Genomic DNA, 11,238 nt, shown 5'->3' with positions numbered 1-11,238 from the left:
CGCCGGCGAGTGCTCTGGGGGCCTGGTGGCCCGGGGCTCCCGGCGCGGAGGCCGGCGCGGTACCTGCCGCCCCCCGACGTGCCCGGCCCCCGCCCGCTGCCGCGGCTCGGGCCGAGCCCCCGCGGTGGGGTGCGGGCCGGAGGAGAGGGGAGCAACCCCCCCCCCCCCCCCCGCCCCTTCTCGGTGCCGGACATCCGCAGCGTGACGCCGGGCTCGGCTCGGCCGGGCTCGGCTCTTCCCTTCCCTTCCCTTCCCTTCCCTTCCCTTCCCTTCCCTTCCCTTCCCTTCCCTTCCCTTCCCTTCCCTTCCCTTCCCTTCCCTTCCCTTCCTTTCCCTTCCCTTCCCTTCCCTTCCCTTCCCTTCCCGTCGGCGGCTCCCGGCGCCGTGATTGACACCGCCGGCCCCTCCGCCCGCCCCGCAGCACATCCCATCCCTCCCCGCCGGCCGCTCGCCGTGCCCGGGAGGCGGGGAAGGGCCTCCCCAGCCCTTTGACACCGTCTCGGCAGGAGTTTCACTTCGCTTTCGCCGCCGCCGCCGCCGCTTCTGCAGGCAAACACCCCCGGCTTCCATGTGACGCCTCCCAGCCCCTGGATGGGGGAAAGCGCCTATAAGGGAGCCACTTTCCCTACGTGCAGGAGAAAAGGAGGGGACGGGGGGGCAGAAGCAGGAGGGTGGCGGTTGGGGGGAAGGGAAGAGAGAAAACAAATTAATAAATCGCAGGGAAGGAAGTTGGGGGGAGAGAAACTGAGACCCCGGGGAAGAAATTCGTGGGGTTATTTATTTATTCCCCCCCCCCCACCCCCGCCGGTTCCCTCTCGCTGGCAGGGCTCGATCCAGCCGTCGCGGTGCTCGGCGCTGGCTGCAAAGGGCCCCGGGGAAGTTTCTTGCTCCCCAACGCCCTTCCCGGGGCGGGGGGGGTGAAACAGAGGGTTTGGGTTCTATTCTGTTGGTTTGGTTTTGGTTTGGTGTTTTTTTTTTTTTTAAGCTTCCCTCCCCCCCACCCCCCCGTCTGGAAGGAGGGGGGTCTCGCTCGCACCTCCCTGGATGGTGCGGTAGAAAGGAGGGGAGTGAGGGGGTGGGAGGGGGGGCTCGTGGTGGGAGGCTGCCGCGGCTGCTGCTCCTGCATTGGTGTCTCCCCTATGGACGAAAACAGCCCTCTGTCTCCCAAGGCAAATGCTTTCAGTATCGCCTCTCTGATTTCAGTCGCCGCCGCCGCCGAGCAGGCAGGGAAGGGAGCGCTGGAGGAGCGCGGCAGCGCGCCCGCCCGCCCCGGCTGCCGCCCGCAGAAGATGCACTTCAGCACCGTCACCAGGGACATGGAAGGTGAGCGCCGCGCTCGGGCCCGCGGGGCCGGCACCCGCGCCCGCGCCGCCTCGCAGCCTTCTCACGGCTCCCGGCCCGGCGGCGGCGCCGGGGGCAGCGCACGGAGCGCGGCCTGCCCGCCCGGCCGCTCGGAGCGGGGCTCGGCGCTGCGCCCCCCGGCACGCCCGGGCCCCCGCACCCTCCCGCGGGGAGCGAGGCTCTGCCCCGGCGGCGGCTTCCGACGGCTCCGCCGCTCGCACCCGCGGCTGCTCGGAGCGGCCGCAGCATCCTCCGGCGGCGCCGGCCGTGCCCCGGGCGGCGGCGGGCCGGGGCTCGGCTCCCGCCGGCTCTGCAGCCCCTGCCCGGCCCGGGGGCCGCGGCGGGAACGAGTGCAGAGACCCCCGGTCCCCTCGGGAGCCTTCCGGCGGCGGCGGGGAGCCGCGGGAGCCGTCCGCCGCCCGGGGCGGCCTGTCAAGCGCCGCAGGGCCCGCTCGGGCCGGCGGCCGAGGGCTGCGGGCCGGGGCCGTCCCGGGCTGCGCGGCGCGGGCCCGGAGCTCTGCTCCGGTCCCCGCCTGTTCCCCCTCTCTGGCCCGGGGGTGGCAGGAAGGGGGGGCTGCCAAACCAGATCCGTCTTCCCCTGTCAGCCGCGGCCCCGGAGCGAGGGACGTTACCTGCGGCACCGTAGCTACACGGAAATAACAACCGGTTTCTTTCTTTGAGTTCCCCCCCTCTTTCTTTTTTTTTTTTTTTTCCCTTTTTGTTTGTTTGGGGGATGGGGGGAGTCTGCTTTGTCCCAAATGGTGTGCGGCGAGGGAGGCCTTCTGCAGAGATAGCACGGGCTCTGCACCGCCGCGGCTCTTGGCAGATCCCTCGGGTTTGCAAAGGAAAAAAAAGAAGGGGAAAAAAAAAAAAGAAGGGAAAAAAGGGGGGGAAAGGAAAAAAAAAAAGAAAAGCGCCGAGGCAGGCAGGCAGCGGGAGCAGCGAGCTCCCCGCCTGCCCCGGGGGGAGCGGGGCCGGGGCCAAGCGGGAAGGGGGAGGCGCCCGCTGGGCCGGGCGCGGGGCGGGAGGCGGCGCAGGGCACCCGCGGAGCGGCGCGGAGCTGGGGGAAGCGGGAGCCGGAGCGGAGCCCTGACCGCCTGTTTTTGGAATGATTTCAGCTATCTCCAGCCCCTGGCTCACCCAGCTGTCCCATTTTTGCGATGTTGCAGCTTTCACGGCCAACAGCCTGAGCAGCCTGAACGCCTCCGGGGGGTACCACCTCTCCCCCTCCCCGGGGGACCCGTACGGACAGCATGAGCCGCCGCACTACGAGCCCTGCACGGCTCCGCAGCACCCGCACCCGCCGCCCCAGCCGCAGCACGGCTACCCCTTCGGCGGGGCGGCGGCGGCCGGGGCCAACCCGCCGCCCCCAGCCCCGGAGCCGCCCGAGGGCGCCGGGGGAGCCGCGGCGGGGCCGGCCGCCGTCTCGGGCTGCTCGGCGGGGGCGGCCGCCGCGGCCAAGGCGCCGGTGAAGAAGAACCCCAAGGTGGCCAACGTGAGCGTCCAGCTGGAGATGAAGGCGCTGTGGGACGAGTTCAACCAGCTGGGCACCGAGATGATCGTCACCAAGGCCGGCAGGTCAGTGCGGGGCCCCGGCCGCGGGCTCCCGGGCTGCCCGGGGCGGCGGAGCCCGGGTCCGCCGCTTCGGGGGGAGCTGGAGGCCGGCCGAGGGCGAGCTGCGGGGCGGCGCGGCCCGGCGGCTGCCGTCATCCGATCGCAGCGCTTCTCCGGCGGGCAGACCTGCGAGCTGCCGCGGCCCGAAGGCCTCGGGTGCTGCGGGGCGGAACCGCGGCTCCCTGCGGGCCGGGGGCGAAGGCGTGCGGGGCGGCCCGCCGCGGCTCGGCTCGGCTCGGCTCGGCCCGGCCCGGCCCGGGGGAGCCGCGCCGCTCTCCCCGCCGCCGAGCTTCGCCCCCGCCGGGCGCCTTCGGCTCTCGGGTGCCCCGCACGGGGCTCGGAGCCCCGGTCGCGGAGGACGCTGCGCTCCCGGTGCGGGCAGCGACGGCTCAGCGGGGAGAGCAGAAGCCAGCCGGGCGCTACCTGTAACCAAACGGGGCTTTGGCACGGGCAGGTCTTTTCCTCCCGGCGGGGAGGCAGGCAGACCCTAATTCTGCACCTTGAACCGTCCCCCGGGACTGGGGCGTTTCCCGACTATCGAGGACCGAGCCCGCGGAGCCCGGCTCTGCTCGGCCCCGCTGCGGCCGCCGGGGGCTGGGCTCTGCGGGCCGGGGCCGGGACCCGGCTCCCGGCCGGGAAACAAAGGAGGCGGCTGGCGGCACCGCGTTAGAAACGAGCAAAACGGGGGCGGGCGGGAGAGGAGCCCCGATCGCGGCTGCTCGTTACCGCACTGAATTGCGAGCGCCGGGAAGCGCCGCGGCGGCTCGGGCAGAGCTGCGGAGCTTTCCCGGCGCAGGCTCCGGGCAGAGGCTGCCTGGGGGGGGGGGCATTGCTGCCGCTCCGGCCCCTTCCCTTCGCTTAAAGCGATCCGGCGGGGCGGGGGGGGAGAAAAGAAAACCAAACAAATTAACAGATCCCCCGGTGCCTGCTCTCAGCTGGCCCCGGGGAAGGCTGCAGCCCCGGCACTGCCGCAGCCGCCGGGGCAGAAGGGGCAGCGCGGCCGGGCCGGGCTCCGCTCCCCAAGGGCGCGGCGCTTTCGAGGGTCCCGAAGGTGCAAAAAACGAAATCTATTTATATATGCGCAGTTGCGGTTTTTTTTTTTTAATGGGCGCTTTGCTAAAATTAAAAAAAAAATCGGCGCCGTCCCCGGTGGAACAGCGGAGGGGCCGGCGCTGCGCTGCGGGACCCCGGGCGTGAAGCCCCGCAGACGGAGCCCGCCCGGCGCCGCGGCCGGGGCTGCTTTCCTTAGCGGAAAGGGTCGCTCAGGCTGCAGGCGGAGGCTCTGCAAACGGGAGCTCTTCGGTCTGGCTTCCTTCGCTCTCCCCGGACAGCGAAAGGATTGCAAATACCCCACTCCAAAAGGGCTGGGAAACGAACCAACTCGCTTGGAATCAGGGGCTTTTCCCCCCGCTCCTCTTCGTTTATTTTATGACTCCGACGAATGTCCAGACAGGCGGGTAAAAACAGGAGAAAACGGAGTAAAAACCAGCAGGAAAAAGCTCAGGGAAGGCGCTGCGAAGCCCCCTCTCTCCCCGCGCCTCTGGGCTGGCCCTGCTGTTTGTCTAGGTGGGTCTTATCATCTCGGGTTGTTTGTTTTAAAATTAAGTTTTAAAACAAGAAACACCGGAACCGGAGTTAATGGGGGCTTTTACACCTTTAAAAACAATAATAACAGAGGGAGCGATTTGAAACGTCCTCCCGAGTTTGCTAAAGCGTTACAGGGAGGGAGACGCAGCCGCCCGGTCCCGGTGCGCCCGGCAGCGCGGGGCCCGGGCGGGAGGGGGCGGCGGGGCCAGAGCCCTTCCTCGGCCGGGGGCAGCGGCACACAACCGAAAAAGCGCCGGGAAGGGGCCCCGCAGGTCCGGCCGTGGGCCCCGGGAGTGAGCCGGGGGGGGGGGTCGCGATGCCCGGCTTTGATGGGGTTGTTTCTTCAGCGGGGGGGGGGACTTTGGTTTTTCAACGGCTGCAAACCCCCTTCCCGAAACGCCGCCCGCTGTCGCTCGCTTGGTTTCATATTCGGGGGGGGGGGGGGGGGGGAAGAAAAAATATATAAATATATATAAATATATATATAAGAAAACCGAAGCCGTAAGGAGCCCCGACGCGAGGGCGCATCCTCGGCGCGTCCCGCCGGGGAGCCGCGGCCGGGCCCCGTTCCCGGTGTGTGCAGAGGGAGGGAGGGACGGGGGACCCGCCCCGGCCCCTTCCCTTAGCCCACTCCCCATCGCGTTTGCCCCGCGGCCCCTCGGAGCAATTGTGCCCTCCCTGAGCGTGGGACCCGCGCCCCCGCCTTAGCCTGGGGTCCCCGGGGTCTGCGCGGAGCAGAGCAGCGGGGACAGCCCCGGGGCCGACCTGCCCTGCCCGGGACCCCCGGGCTCCTTCCCGCTCTCCTTTCGCCTCGCAAAGGTGCCGGGACCGGCAGCCCGAGCGGGCTGCGGCAGCGAAGCGGAGCCGGGAGGGGCTCGCTGGGAGACCCCCGCTGCCCCTGGGCCCTGCCCCGCGGGGTGTTTGCCCCTCCGGGCTGCGGGAGGTCTCCCGCTGGCCCCAGGGACCACGCTGCTGCTGTAACCGCTGCTGTAAAACGGGCGCAGGGGTTTTTTTGCGGGGGCAGAAGCTGTAGAAGTGGGAACTCGGTCCCCTCGCGTCGCCCGCAGGAGGTTCTGGATGTGCCCCCCCGGCTGCCCGAGCCTCCTGGGGCTCTACCCGCGGCTCGGGTGTGGGTCGGGAGACGGGGAAATGCCTTGCATCTGCCCCAGATCAGGGCAGCTGGAAGCATGGGGCGAATTCTTCTCACTCGTGTCTCCCCACGGCAGCGGCGGCGGTCGCGCCTGTCCCCCCCGGCCCCCGCGTCCCGCCGGGGACACACTTCGGGTGTCCGGCTGCCCCGGCTCGGCCTGCGGGATGCTGCCGAGGGCCGGGGGACACGGCAGCCCCTCTGCCCGCCCGCATCTGCCTTCTCCCCCCGTTCCGGCCGTTCCTGCGAGGGGACCTGACATGGCAGCCCGGCGGGCGCCGGGGCAGCCGGAGGGGAAGGGCCGGGAAGGCTGTGGGGCTCCCGCACCCGGCCCTGAGCACCCCCGGGCCGGGGACCCCCGAGGGGCTCCCCGCTGCGCCCCAGCTCAGCTCCCCTCTCTCCTCTCTGTGCCAGGCGCATGTTCCCCACCTTCCAGGTGAAGATATTCGGGATGGACCCCATGGCTGACTACATGCTCCTCATGGACTTCGTCCCCGTGGACGACAAGCGATACCGGCAAGTAACGCCCCGCCGGCCGGCCCCCGCCGCTGCCCCCGGGCGCACGGGTGGCTGCGGGACGGGGAGGGGAGGCGATGCGGCCGCCCCGGGGTCCGTCTCACACCGTCGCGACGAGTTTGGGGCCGGGAGCGGCGCGGGCAGCGGCGCAGGTTCCCGGGGGGGCGGCAGGGCAGGGGCCGCCTTGTGCTGCCCAGAAAAGCCCGTCCCGCTGCTCCCCGTCCCCACCCCGCAAACGCCGCGTCCCCCCTAACAAAAATCCCCCCCGCCGCCCGCCGAGGGCCGGGGCAGCGGCCCGGGGGTGCCGGCACTGCTGGCGGTGCCGGGGCTGCCGTGCTCGCCGGGCAGCCCGCGGGGTGCTCGGGTGAAGAGAGCGGGTTTTGTGCTCTGGAAGGAGCAGCGGCCGTCCCGGCCACAAAGCCCTGCCCTGGTTTCCACTCCCTGGAAACCGGCGAGTGGCAAGGGCCGCGATGCGGGCTGCTTCGCAACCCCTTTAATGTAAAGACAGTGAAAGGCGCATTATGTATTTAGCTTCAGATCAGGACGCCGAGCAGGCAGCCCGCGTAGGAATCTCAGGGTCCGATATATAAATATTTAGACAGATATCCAAATTCTCAGGGCGTCCTAGAAATGTTTGCTTGTCAAGGGAAGTGGGATATATAACATCCAATTGAGTATATCTTTAAAAAGTAATGTTTCTGCTGGAGTCCAATGGTGTCTAATTCCCCCTGTGCAAACACTGGCTTTTAAAGTAAACACGTGTATAGAAGATTGGTTTCTCTGTTTTAAATGTTACTGTTGAATATGTACTTTCAAAGAATGAAACAAGGCTGCTAGACTCTGGACCTGCTATTAATCTACACATAAATTTCCACTCTTCACGTAAAGCCAGAACATTACTGTACAGAGGGCTGCCTTTCACCCTTTCCTTTAGAGGAAGGGGGGGCTTTCGTGGCTCCTCTCCCAAATCTGCGCAGGTAGCTATAAATTTCCGCCGCCCCGCAGATTTCTCTCCCGCCAGTTCCATCAGCGACCTGATGAAATATTATTTCCCCACCCCACCCGCCGCGACGAGCCTGGCTGTGGGGACAAGTCGCTCCCCTCGTCGCCCCAAGAAGCGGGGGGTGGCAGCACGGGGCCGGGGGGCTGCAGCCCCCCTCGCTGGCCAGGCCCCCCCGGCCGCGGCTGAGGGTGCTCCCCCCGGCAGGTACGCCTTCCACAGCTCCTCCTGGCTGGTGGCCGGCAAGGCCGACCCCGCCACCCCCGGGAGGGTGCACTACCACCCCGACTCCCCGGCGAAAGGCGCGCAGTGGATGAAGCAGATCGTCTCCTTCGATAAGCTCAAGCTGACCAACAACTTGCTGGATGACAACGGGCATGTAAGTCGTGCCGGGGGCGAGGGTGTCGAACACGGGGCCGCGCCGGGGGGGGCTCCCCGCGCCCTGACTCCCGTGGGGTGCCCCTGCCCGCCCCCAGCCCCCGCTGCCCCCCGGGGCCGCGCTCGCCTCGCTCCATGCTCCGCCTGGATCAGTTATTGTCTCCTTGCTCGTTTTATCATTCAGATCATTTTGAACTCCATGCACAGATACCAACCGCGTTTTCACGTGGTCTACGTGGACCCCCGGAAAGACAGCGAGAAATACGCAGAGGAGAACTTCAAAACCTTCGTCTTCGAGGAGACGCGCTTCACGGCCGTGACCGCCTACCAGAACCACCGGGTGAGGCGGCAGCGGGGCCCGGGGCAACGAGGAAGTGGGGTCGGGGTCTCCCCGGAGGTAGCAGGGGCCGCAGGCCGGGCTGCGGGTGTCCGTGGGCGGCGGGGGTGCCTGGGGGTGTTCCCGCCCCCCTCCCCATCCGCCGGGCCCTCCCGGGGCCGCGCAGGGGAGCCGAGCGCCGGGCAGAGCCCGCCGAGGGAGCGGCCGGAGCCCCGGGGAGCCCCGCTGCCGGTGTGCAGCGAGACGGGGGCAACGGGGAAGCGAGGGGCTTCCCGCCGCGAAATGCCCCGCGCAGCTTCTTTGGATAAATCTGCGATTTTACTTCTCCGCGCTCGCGGCGGTCTGCGCCACCCCAGAATACAATTGCACGTTAAAAAAAAGGAAACAAAACGAAACGAACCACCCCCCCCCCCCTCGGTGCGATGCGGGTTTCTGGGCAGCAGGTAACGCCGCGGCTGCTCCAAACGGCACCGGTGCGGTGCGCAGGCAGCACCCCCCGCCGCGAGTGGGAGCGGGGTTCGGCGGCGGGGGCTCTCCCGGCGCCGCAGCCGTCGCGGGGCCGCCCCCGGGCGCTGCCGCCCCCGGCGGTGCCGTCCCGGGCGGTGCCAGCCTCGGCAGCGGCATCGGGCCGGGTCCCCGGGCCGGCAGCGGGTGGCAGCGGGGCTGCGCCTTTAAGGGGCTCCGGAGTCCCTCCCGGCTGGCATTTGCCTGATGGCTCCGGACAGCTGCTCCTTCTCTCCTGCTTTCTATCAGTTTGACCTCTAAGGCTGGAACTGTCACTGAGGGGCTTAAAGTTTGTTTTTCAACCCATTCCGGAAACTCACAATCACATACTTTATCCGTGGATTTGCTTAAATATAGAAAATGTCCTGCCTTCTCCCCGGCGAATTAAATAAATACATAAGTATGATTTATCCAGTGATTTGTCTTAGCTGCTCCGGTGGTGACCCATATAATGTGGCATTTTCTTACAAGTGCATTTACACAGCTTTCGCAGCCGACTCGGGCTGCCCCTTCCTTTGCCTTGAACTCGTATTAGGTAGCGCACCGGCCCGCATTTTCTGAGCGAGGGAAAGCACGTTTGTGCCCTGCGGCAGAGCGCAGCCCAGCTCCACCGGCTACCTGGGCCCTCTCCGTTACACCAGGCACCGCTGGCTCCTGAAGCCTGCTCGGGGACACGCTCGCTGTCTGACCGGGGAGCCCCGTGTGTGCCGCTTCGAGACGTTTCTCCGCTTTTCCTTACAGATCACGCAGCTGAAGATCGCCAGCAACCCTTTCGCCAAGGGATTCCGAGACTGCGATCCTGAGGACTGGTAAGGCTGCGTCTTTACTGACTACGACTCTCACCCCCAGTTTAGCGTGCACCTGCCCGGCTTACTTTTGCACAAGGCTTGCACAGAGTTCGGGGTGCACTGGGTCAGGCCCCATTTCTCAGCTCCAGCTCACAGCAACAACGGTCCAGGCGCTCATTCTGTCGGCCCCGTATCACTTCTCCCCTTCTTCTTCCAGGCCCAGGAATCACAGGCCAGGGGCTCTTCCTCTCATGAGCGCTTTTGCCAGATCCCGGAATCCAGTCTCTTCCCCGGCCCACCAGAACGGGACAGAGAAAGGTGAGAGCCCCCAAGAGCCGGGCCGGCCCGTCGCCCTGGACCTGCGGGCCTGCGCGGCCGGCCTCAGCGCATGCATGCTTGGGGCCAGCCTCGCTCACCACCCTGGTGTGCAGCCGCCTGCAGCGGGCACAGCTCCGCTGCTGCTCAGCTTTGCACTACCACAAAAATAGCCACCTTCAGAGCCCAACTCATTTTTTCTTGGGTGTAAAACGCTCCCCGTTGTTGCACTTAAGCAGCTTTGCTGCTTCCAAAGCACCGCCCTTTCCCTTCAGCGTCCCTTTTTCGACTTTTGGGCAGCAAGTTCAGCTTTTAAGCAGGGATGCGGAGAGGGCCGCCGGCTGCTCCTCGCGTTGCCCTTTTAACGCAGCTCGGCAGCGCGTCCAGCGCCGGCCCGCGCCCATTCGGGAGCCGCAGCCAGGCCGAACGGCACCCCTGCCCCGCCGACTCCTTTGCCATTACGCAGAGCAAACAACTGCAAAGACAACCGAGGGCCTTTCTTCCAGCGCTCTGCGGGCCTGCAAAATAAAGGGAAGTCTGTATTTGTTTAGTGTTGCACAATTGCAAAAATCTCAGGCGCGTACCAGCTTGTCCGCCGGTTCAGCGCCATTCACGACAGTCAGGCCCCGTCCCAGCAGCCCGGCCCCCGCTGCACGCTGCCGCACCCCCCCCCCCCCCCGCAGCCCGGCTCCCCCCCGCCCCGCGCCGCTTTCTCGCGTGTTCACGCCCGCTGCGCGAGCGGGCGTCGAGCGCGGGCCGTGCTGACGCTGTGTGCCCCCGCAGATGCCGCCGAGAGCCGCCGGGAGTACGAGCGGGAGGCGGCGGGCGGGCCGGCGCTGCACGCCGAGGCCGCGCACCAGCAGCTCATGTCGCGGGTGCTCAGCCCCGCGCTGCCGGCCGGCGGCAGCGGCCTGGTGCCCGTGGGCGGCGCGGGCGGCGGCCGGCCCAGCCCGCCGCACCACGAACTGCGCCTGGAGCCCGCCGCCTCGGAGCCCCTCCACCACCACCCCTACAAGTACCCGCCGGCCGCCGCCTACGACCACTACCTGGGGGCGAAGAGCCGGCCCGCCCCGTACCCCCTCCCCAGCATCCGCGGGCACAGCTACCACCACCACCACCACCACCACCACCACCACATGAACGCGGCGGCGGCGGCCGCCAACATGTACTCCTCGGCCGGCGCGCCCGCCAACTACGACTACGGGCCCAGATAACGGGGCCGCCGGCGGCGTCAGAGACTGCGGCGGCCGCGCCCGCGCCGCCCTCGCCGTCCTCCCCCCCTTCCCGCCTTTCCTCTCTTCCCGCCTTACGAGTGCGCTGATAGGCCGGCCCGACCTGACCGACAGCCGGAGAGCCCAATCGCAGGCGGCCGGGCCCCCGTGCCGCTCGCCGCCCGTCGGCGGCCCCTGAGGGCGGGCGGCGGCGAGGGGCCGGGGTGCCGGGGCGCGGCGGGTGCTTCCCCGTCGCGGTGTGACCCGCAGCTGCACTTTGATAAACGAAGCCATGTGTCGTTATCGCCCTGCTCCCGGCCGCCGCGCCTCCCTTCTCGCGGGCGCCCCGGAGCGCGCCGAGGGCCGGCGGGAGGGCGGGGGAGCGGCGGCGCTGAGGGGCTTTGCCCCCGCCCCAGCCGCCCGCCGGAGGCCTGGGGCTGCCCGCGGTGCCGGCGCTGACACGGGCGGTCCCGGCCCGGCGGGACGCGTAACGGCAGCAG

At 68.4% G+C, this 11,238-nt stretch overlaps 1 protein-coding gene across 2 annotated transcripts; it reads left to right on the top strand.

Moving 5' to 3' along the window:
* The first annotated feature begins 1,289 nt into the window (after window positions 1–1,289).
* Window positions 1,290–10,741, top strand: TBX1 (T-box transcription factor 1). Of its 2 annotated transcripts, XM_075718835.1 has the most exons (8): window positions 1,290–1,323; window positions 2,511–2,919; window positions 6,104–6,205; window positions 7,413–7,584; window positions 7,768–7,923; window positions 9,166–9,233; window positions 9,430–9,530; window positions 10,311–10,741. In XM_075718835.1, the coding sequence occupies exons 1-8, from the start codon at window positions 1,290–1,292 to the stop codon at window positions 10,739–10,741; spliced, it is 1,473 nt and encodes a 490-aa protein (XP_075574950.1). The 2 variants fall into 2 exon arrangements, with proteins under 2 accessions (XP_075574950.1, XP_075574949.1); XM_075718834.1 differs by lacking the exon at window positions 1,290–1,323 and having other exon boundaries at window positions 2,450–2,919.
* The last annotated feature ends 497 nt before the right edge of the window (window positions 10,742–11,238 follow it).

The sequence above is a fragment of the Pelecanus crispus genome, chromosome 11, assembly GCF_030463565.1.
Source record: "Pelecanus crispus isolate bPelCri1 chromosome 11, bPelCri1.pri, whole genome shotgun sequence".
Lineage (NCBI taxonomy): Eukaryota > Metazoa > Chordata > Aves > Pelecaniformes > Pelecanidae > Pelecanus > Pelecanus crispus.
The sequence above is the reverse complement of the archived record's forward strand: the minus strand, read 5'-3'. Positions and strand labels throughout refer to the sequence as shown.